The 8,472-nt window shown below is 70.3% G+C and overlaps 1 protein-coding gene across 1 annotated transcript; it reads right to left on the bottom strand.

The window, feature by feature from the left end:
• Positions 1 to 8,466, bottom strand: NES (nestin). Its single transcript, XM_080569718.1, has 4 exons — positions 6,418 to 8,466; positions 5,281 to 5,405; positions 4,599 to 4,672; positions 1 to 3,935 (listed from the first exon to the last, which is right to left on the bottom strand). Exons 1-4 carry the CDS (start codon positions 7,291 to 7,293, stop codon positions 487 to 489), a joined length of 4,524 nt encoding a protein of 1,507 aa, XP_080425844.1. The 5' UTR covers positions 7,294 to 8,466; the 3' UTR covers positions 1 to 486.
• Positions 8,467 to 8,472: the final 6 nt, after the last annotated feature.

Below are 8,472 nucleotides of genomic sequence, written 5' to 3'. Positions count from 1 at the left end.
TCCGAGTGGGAGGACGAGGCTTTATTAAATTAGTGTCGAGGCAGCGAATGCGTCCGCCGTGGGTCAGCGCCGCCAGCGTGGGCGGGTTGGGGACGGGCACCCCTGGGTGCCCTCGCCCAGAGGTGACACAGGGGAGCGCGGCCCCAAACCCCGCTGCGCCCCCCCCCCGGGCCGGGCTGAGCCGGGAAGGAGGAGACGTGGGGTTTAAATTAAATACTGCGGTGGAGAGCGCACCTGGGGGGGGGCACGAAACGAGGCTGAGCCCAGCGGGGGCCGTGGGGTTCGGGGGGGGCACGGGGTGAGCCCGGTTCTTCTCCGCTCTCGGGACGCGACCTTCCGCCGGGCATCCGCTTAAGGAGGCAAAATCCACACGAAAAGTGTTAAAAACCACAAGGAAACGGGCGTGCTACGCGGGTGGGGGCTACGGGAGGCGTCCGATTGTCGAGAGGGAGCGGGGCTGCGGGGGGGGGGGGGGGCCGGCCGCCCTCACTCGTCCCCCGAGGCCCAGGGCTCCGGCTCCAGACGCGGGACCTGCTCCCCCGGGGGGGACAGCACGGGGACGGCGTCGGCCCCGCCGTGCTTGCTGGGCAGGGGGAGGCTTTGGGGGGCATCGGCGGGCTTGGCGGCGGGGGCTTCGCCGGGGGGGGCGATGCCGTTGAGCCCCTCCTCGGTGAATTCGGCCAGGTCCTCCAGGCTGGCCTGGCGGTGCAGCCCGTTCAGCTCGCCGCCCTCGGCGCGGCACGGCTCCGCCGGCGCCTCCTGCACCGTCGGCTGCTCCTCGCTGGACGAGGAGCCCCCCTCGTCCTCCTGGGGGGGCTCGGCGCTGCCGCCGGCCCCCTGCCCGCCCGCCGCCAGCCTGGCCCCCAGCACCAGCTCCTGGTTGAGCTCCAGGGCTTGCTCCACTATCTCCAGGATATCCGAGTCCTGCAGGACGTCCGCCGGCAGCTGTGCGGGGAGAGCGGGCGCCTCGGGGCTGGCCTCGGCCTCCGCAAAACCTCCCTGCTCCAACGGGGAGCCTGGGGAAGGTGGCTCGGCGTCGGAGGGCCCCTCGTCCGGGGGGCTGTCGCCATCCTGCGCATCCTCCTCCAGGGGCAGCTGCTGGGCTGGTGCCTGCTCCGCTTTTCCGGGCGGTGGAGACACCGGAGCCGCCGGTGGCTGGAGCTCTGCCGGGGGGATGCGCTCGTCCTCCTGCCCCGGGGGGGTCTCCGCCGGTCCCTGCGGCCCTGGGGCGTCGCAGCCTGGGACTGCAACATCTTCGCCGCTGGCCCCGTGCTCCTGCTCGCCCGTGCCATCGAGCTCCTCCTCTGGCTCGGCGGCGGAGCCCTCGGAGTGCCCCCGTCCCTCGTCACCCTGGGGTGCCTCGGTGGCGTGCCCCACAGACGGCCCCTCGGCCGCGGGGGAGCTGGGCTGTGCCCCTGGCGCGGCCGAGCCTTCCTCCAGCTCGGCAGCAAAGCCCCCGGCATCATCCTCGTCCTCATCCTTTGGCACCTCCTGTTCTTCTGGGGGCATCTGCACATCTTCGTCTTCATCCCCAAAAGCCTCCAAGTGCTCTTCGGCCTCTGGCTCCGGAGATGCGTCTCCAGGAGCTTTGAGGTCTTCCTGGCCGGCTTCAGCCGCTTCAACTTTAATTTCTTCAAAGTCCTCCGAGATCTCAGCTTCCTCCGAGCTGGACGCCTCTTGGCTGGGAGCAGAAACCATGAAATACCCTTCCTCTTCCTCGGCACACTCCGTCGCGGGGGCCAGCTCCGTCTCCGACTCCTCTTTGTGGCTCTCTGGCACCGAGGCAGCTGCTGCCTCGTGGCTCCCTCCCAGCTGCTCGTCGTCCTCCAGCTCCGTTTCAGCTCCGGGCGCTGTCTCCGTGGCCTCCTCGCTGGCCACGGGGTTTGGGCTGGCTGCGGCCACCATCTCCCCTTGGTAGGCGCTCAGTGGCGTGCTGTCGGGCAGGGTGTCCTCCAGCTCAATCCCGCCCGTCCCCGACCGCTGAGCGTCCTCTTCCGTGGGCTCAGCGCTCCCCACGCCACTGCCCGGCTCCTGCTGAGGTGCTGCGGGGTCGGTGCTGCCGCTCTCCAGCTCCGCTGGCTCCGAGCCGAGCTCACCTGCGGCACCCTGTGCCTCCCACACCTCCTCCAGCGCCTCGGACGGGTCCTGGGCGTCCCCGGGTGCCTCCGTGGTGCCCCCCTGCTCAGCCTCCCCCAGCCCCGGGGCCGGCTCAGCCTCCTGCTCCTCTTCGCCTTGTGTTGGCGCCTGCTGCTGGCTCAGCACCTCGCTCCCAGCAGCTTCCTCATCCTCCTCCTGCGCCTCCTTCACCTCCGCGGGCGACGTGCCGCCGGCTCCCTCCTGGCTTTCCGGTGCCCCCGTGCTTGGCGGGTTGTCGTCCGCCCGGGCTGGCTCTTGGGGTGTGACATTGGCGTCCCCCCCTGTCCCCTCCGCGTCCCCCGCTGCCCCTTCCCAATCCTCTGCTCGCTGCTCTCGGCCGTTGTCCTCGTCCCCCGTGCCCCAGGCGTCCTCTCCCGGCTGCGGCTCCGTGTCCTGCTCCAGCCCGTCCTCCTGCAGCTCCTCCGGTTCCTCCAAGCCGCCGCTCTCCTGCCTCAGCTCCTCGCCCCCCCAGGCCTCCCCTGCCCGGGGGTGCTCTCCCCCCATCGCCTCCTCTCCTTCCTCTCCCTCCTCTTCCTCGCCATCCCCTGCTCCGTCTGCGGTCTCCCCTCCTTCAGCCCCCAGCGAGTCTTCTTCTGCCGGCCCGGCCTCCCGGCTGCTGGGGGGCTCCAGCTCTGGGCACGTCTCCTGCTCCCTTTCCCCTCCTGCAGCCGCAGCCGCCCCCCCGGGGGGCATCTCCTGGTGCCCAAACTCCTCCTGCTCTCCCCCAACCAAGTCCTCCTCCTCCAGGCTGCTTTCCGAGGGGAGAACCGGGTGGCTTCCCACCGGCAGCGCGCGAGCGGCTTCGATCTCCCCCTGCGGGCACTCTTCCTCTCGCCTCTCCCCCTCTTGCTCCGGGAGCTCCTCGCCCTCCCTGGAGGGGCTCCAGGCTCCCCTCGGCTCCTCGTCCTCCGAGAGGTGCAGCGCCTCCGTGCTGGTGGCCTCCACGTCGTCCTCCCCCGGCTCCGGCTCCTCCTCGCCGGTCCCTGCCTGGATGGGGCCGCTCACGTCCCCTTCCCGGGGTGCTCCCCGCAGCCCCCCGCTCTGTGCTGGGCTCGGTATCTCCTCCTCCTTGCTTCCTTCCTCCTCCTCCTCCTCCTCCCAGGGTCCCGTCTCCTCCTGGCTCTCCGTGTCGCTGCGGGACGCGGGCGCAGCGCCGCGGGGACTGGTGCCGTCCTGCTGAGCGCTGCCCTCGCCTCCCAGCCCCTCGGGGACGCCTCCTCCGGCTTCCTCCTCCTCCATTTCGGGGACCCCAACGCTCGGGGCCGGCTCTCCCCCCTCCTCCCCGGCCTCCTCGGCCTCGCAAGCCTCCACGGGCGGAGAGGGGCCGGGGGAGCGGGCGTCCCGGGGGGCGCAGGCGGCGCTGAGCGCGGGCTCCTCTTCGGACTGGGCATCGTCCTGCATCGCCTTGAGCGCGTCCTGCAGCACGTGGCTCACCAGCTGCTCGGGGTACAGCTGGCCCTGGGCCGGCGGCGTCCCGGGGGGCTCCTCGGGGCCTTCGGGGGGCTCCTCCGGGCTCCTCTCCCCCGCGTCCCCCCCTGGCCGGGCAGGACCCTCTGCCCCCGGGGTCCCCGGGGAGAGCAGCGGGGCGGCGTGGGTAGGGGCAGCCGGCTCCCTGGCCCTCGGTGCCTGCAGGACCGAGCTGATTTTTTGGAACTCCCTGGCGCCGGGGCTCTTGGTTTTGGGGGTCGGAGCCTTGAGGGCGTCCCCTGGGGCTCTGGGTGGCTGCGCTGTCCCCTCCGGCCAAGGGAAGGCGGCGGGGCCGGCGCGGTGCTTGCTGCTGCTCGCCTCCAGCTTGACATCTGCAAAGAGCCAGGGGGGAGCGCCGTGGAGGGGGGGGGCACAGCCCAAAAAGCCGGGTCGGCCCCAACGGGACCCCGACGGGGCACAGCAGCACCCGAAACACCGCGGGGACCGCAGCGGGAAGGCACCGGGTGGGGGGTGGGGGGCCTGGGGGGCACGCTGGGTGCCTGGCTGGGGGAATTTCAACCCAACAGCTCCTCTCTCCCCTCCCGCTGACCCTGATCCTATTTTTAAAACAGCCCCTCCACGGAAAGTGGGAAATTCCTCCCCGGAGAGCTGCCGGGAGCAGCACCGGGGGCCGGGTCGGGAGCGCAGCGGGGTCGCGCTGCTGGGGCAGCAAATGGGTGGGGATGGGGGGGGGTGTCTTTTTTTTTTTATTATTTTTTTTATGGAAAAAAAGCAATTCTCAACCTGCTGCTGAGCCCGGGGTCCCGTGCTCGGGCTCCTCGTGCAGGAATTTAATGGGAAAAAATAAAAAAGGAGGCGCCGAAGGAGATAAGCCCTTATCTGCCCCGTGCCGAGGTGCCAGCACCCCGCCGCTCACACCTCCCTGCCGGGGGGAGCGGCGCTGCCAGGAAAATGCTGGTGCCCCCCGCTTTGGCCTCGGCCCCCCCCCTTCCGTCTGCACTGGGTCTGGTCCCAGCACCCCCCCCCCCTTTTACCTCGCAAGCCGTTGGCCAGCTTGAACTCCCCGGGGGCCATCTGCAGCCGGGTGCTCTCCGCTTCCAGCAGCGTCCTGCAAGGAGAGGAGGTGGCGGGGGGGGGGGGGTGGGAGGGGGACACAAGGTGGGGGTTTGCACCCAGAGCTGCCCTCACCGCCGGCTCAGCTGCCCCGGGGGCTCCCAGCATCCCCCCCCAGTAGGCTGAGCGCGGGGAAACTGAGGCACGGAGGGGCTAAGGATGGCTTTGCTCATGCCAACCCATTGGCAACCTCGCCGCGTGGCCCCAGCTCGGCGTGGGCACGGGGGGGGGGACCCCAAGGGTGCCCCCTCGCCAGCCCCTGGGCCCCCTCCCATCCCCCCCCCGCCACTGGGTGACATCAGCTCTGCCGGGGAGGCCCCTCGGCTGGGGACAGCCCCTATTGTCATGCTAATTGTCCCCCCAGCCCTCTGCAGCCTGCCTTTGTCTGGGGCCATCTGGAGGGGCTGGGATTGGGGCTGGGGGGCTGCAGGGTTCGGCCCCGAGAGGGGGCAAAGGTCCCGGCCCCGCCGTCCGGCCAGGCTGGGAGGTGCTGCAAGGGGGCTGCTGGCCATGGGGAGGGGACTGGGGGGGCACTGGGGTTCCCCCCCCCGCCCTGGGATGGCAGGGTGCCCCGCGGGTGCCCTCCCACCCGAGGGACCTCACCTGTAGGTCGCCACTTCCAGGCTCAGGGACATCTTGAGGTGCATCAGCTGCTGCCTGTCCTCCAGGACCTGGGCGATCTGCGCCCGCAGGCTCTGCTTCTCCTGCTCCAGCGCCTCGATGGCCAGCTGCGGGGACAAGCAAGGGGTCGGGGACCGTGCCACCGGGACCCCCCCCATCCCCCCAAGACGGGGACGGGAGCTTCGGCGGCACCAACGGCTCCTGCCCGGGTGGTGTTTCCCACCACCCCCATCACCGCTCTTCCTCCCGGCCCTGACCCTCTGGTCCCGTGGGAAACGATAGGAAATTATTGCTCCGTCTCCTTCCGGCCCCGGCAGCCCCGGAGGATGGGGGTGAGCGGCTGGGGCTTGGCTCCGGGAGCTGCCCGCAGCCCGAGCCGCGGCGGGGAGAGGGTCCCCGGGTCCGTCCCAAGCCCAGCACCCCATGGGGTGACCCTTTGTTCCACCCGTGGGTGCCCAGCACCCCTCGGGAGGTCACGGGGAGAGGGCTCCTGGGGGTGCCTGGGCCCTCAGCACCTCTCGGGTGTCCCAGGGGCGTTTGGTTTTTGCGAGGGGGGGTGGGGGGGGATTTGGAGAGGGGAGAGGTGGGCGAGGAGAGGAGCCGGGCAAAAATTCAAGAGGGAAGCAGCTGCTGGAGGAGGGATGGAGAGGCTGGAAGGGGGGCTCAGGACCATGCGATGCCGGCGTGGAAAGGATGCGTCCTTTGGGGCGGGCGGCTGCGACGCCCCCTTCCCCATCCCAAACCTGGAACAAAGAGGGACCCTTCCCCGCGCGGGGGCTGCAGCTCCAGCCGCCAGCCGGGGCCATTCCTGGCATTTCCAGCCCCGTCCCCCCCCCGTCCCCCCCCCCCGCAGCCTCCCTTTCCTCGATGAGTTTCGCAGCTGTGTGCCTGCAGCTGTGCTGCAGCCGGACAAAGTTTTTCCTCCCCGACACCATCAGGACGCCGGCGGCAAGGGGCTGCCGCTGCCCCCGGGGCTTGCAGCCCACCCTGGGGCCAAAAACCCACCCGTGGGGGCTCCTGGAGCTGCGGGGCGCTGCTGTCCCCTCTGCCTGTCCGTCTTGGGGTCTTCTCCTCCTGCCCCCTCCCCACCAGCTCCCCCTGCCCCCTGCTTCTCCCCACCTGGAACTTCTCAGCCTCCCCGCGCTGCTCCTGCCACTGCCGGGCCAGGTTGTCCTCCAGCAGCTCCTTGCGCGCTCTGAGCGCCGCCAGCTCCTTGTCCAGGTGCTGCAGCTGCAGCTGGCTCTGCTGGTTGTCCTCCGCCGCCTTCCAGAGGCTCTCCTTGGCCTGGCCGAGCGAGCCCTCCAGCTGCGCCACCTCCGCCTTGTAGGTCTCCACCGCCCCTCTCCAGATCTCCGCGAGCCTCCTGGAGTAATCCTCCACCTCCAGCGGCTGGAAAGCCGCCGGCGCGCAGCGCAGGCTCTCCAGGCTCAGCGAGAAGCCGGCGAGCTCCCGGTCCAGCCCCGCTTTCTCCTCCTCGTGCACCTCCAGCAGGGCTCCCACCTCCTTCTCCAGCTGCACGGCTCGCTCCTTCAGCCAGATCTGCGCCCTCCTCTCCTCCTCCAGCTCCTTCTTGCCGGCCGCCAGCTGCCTCTTGGCTTCCTCCCGCGCCGCCTGCTCCTTCTGGCACCTGCTCTTCACGTGCTGCACCTCCTCGTAGAGGTTGTCCCTGGCCAGCTCGGCCGAGCACTTCTCCCTGAAGGCGCGCTCCAGCGCTGCCCGCAGGGCTCGCAGCTCCTCCTCGTACTTGGCCCTCCACGGCTCCGCGGCGGGGCCGCTCTTGGCGCCGCGGATCTCGGCTCGCAGCCCCTCGTTCTCCTCCTCCAGGAACTTCACGCGGGCCAGGTAGGCCTCCAGGCGCTTGTTGAGGTCCCACATCTGCAGCGACTCCTCGCCCAGCAGCCTGGCCCCCACCAAGCCCTCCATGCTCAGCGTCGGGGGAGACCGAGGACGATGGCAGGAGCGGTGCGGGCGCGGGCGAGCGCGGCAGCTATTCATACTCACCCCGGGCGAGTGGGAGGCCCCCGAGACCCGGGCAGAGGAGCGGCTTTAACTCTTCCGCAGCCGGCGCAGCTGCTGCCCGAGCCGTCCCCGTGTCCCCCCCCCCCCACTCCACGTGTCCCCCCCCCCCCCTTGTCCCGTCAGGACATCCGGCACTCCTCGAGCGGGGACGCCGACGTGCCAAGCTGGAGGGACGCGACCAGGGCGGGGTTGGGCTTTGCCGTGCCTCAGTTTCCCCACCAAGCACGGCACAGTTTGCAAAGGGGGAGCTCGGAGCTCCGGGGTGCGGTGCTCCCCACGGCTCAGATCCCGCTGGGGAACTCCCCCCCCCCGAAACGTCACGTCCCTGGCACCTCGAGGTGCTGGACCGGCTGCCGTGGTGCTCAGCACGGAGCTATTTGGGGCTTTCCACGGGCAGGCTGGCAGACACCTGTCCCCTAGGGCTTGGCCGCGGGGACCCTTTTGTGCTGCTCCAAAACCCGGGGGCTGAGCAAACCGAGATGGGGCCGTGGAGGGTTTCAGCGCCCCGGGGAGGCAGCGCCCCGGGGGAGGAGAAGTCCTCGTGGGGATGCTCCGAAACCTGGGGTGAGCAAACCACTGTGGGGTGTGGAGGGATTTAGCGCCCCGGGGAGGAGAAGATGTCCCTGTGGGGATGCTCTGAGCAACCCCAGTGCCCTTGGTGGCAGGTTGGGGGCTCGGCCCCCGGCACCACTTCGGCACCGATCCTGCCCCAGCGCGGCTCAGGGTTCACCCAGCACCCCGGCTCATCCCAAGGGGCACGGGGGGGAAAACTGCTGGGGGAGGCAGGAGGCGAGCGGAGCAGCAACCCCCAGCCGCCCCCCTGCTTCCAGCCGCTCCCCCTGCTTCCAGCTGTGCCCGTTTCGGGTTCCAGATGTTGTGCTGCCGGAGCTGGGAGCCCCGCGGGGCTCGCCGCCGCGGCTGCCGATCGCCGCAGGTTCCGCTCGCAGCCGCCGGAGCTCGGCGAGGAGCAGCCCAATGTTCGGGTTTGTGCCCCGCGTCGTCCGTCCACCCGCCCAGGGCTGCTCCCATCCTTCGGCGAGGAACTGCGTCGTGGGGATTGTTTTCCTTTTTTCTTTTCTTTTTTTTTTCCTTTTTATTTCCCCTAGCTGATTTATTTGGGGGGAGGGAGTTAAAAAACGCAAGCTTGCTGCGAAC

Source organism: Anser brachyrhynchus (assembly GCF_964034855.1).
Source record: "Anser brachyrhynchus genome assembly, chromosome: 28".
Taxonomy (NCBI): Eukaryota; Metazoa; Chordata; class Aves; order Anseriformes; family Anatidae; genus Anser; species Anser brachyrhynchus.
Note: the sequence above shows the minus strand (reverse complement) of the source record. Positions and strands in the feature narration are given on the sequence as shown.

Coding starts and splice junctions, on each gene's coding strand:
- NES (XM_080569718.1), bottom strand. CDS start 7,293: ATGAATAGCTGCCGCGCTCGCCCGCGCCCGCACCGCTCCTGCCATCGT. Junction 4,673..5,280: donor CTGGAAGTGGCGACCTACAG/GTGAGGTCCCTC, acceptor CTCTCCTTGCAG/GACGCTGCTGGAAGCGGAGA. Junction 3,936..4,598: donor GCTGGCCAACGGCTTGCGAG/GTAAAAGGGGGG, acceptor GGCTCTTTGCAG/ATGTCAAGCTGGAGGCGAGC.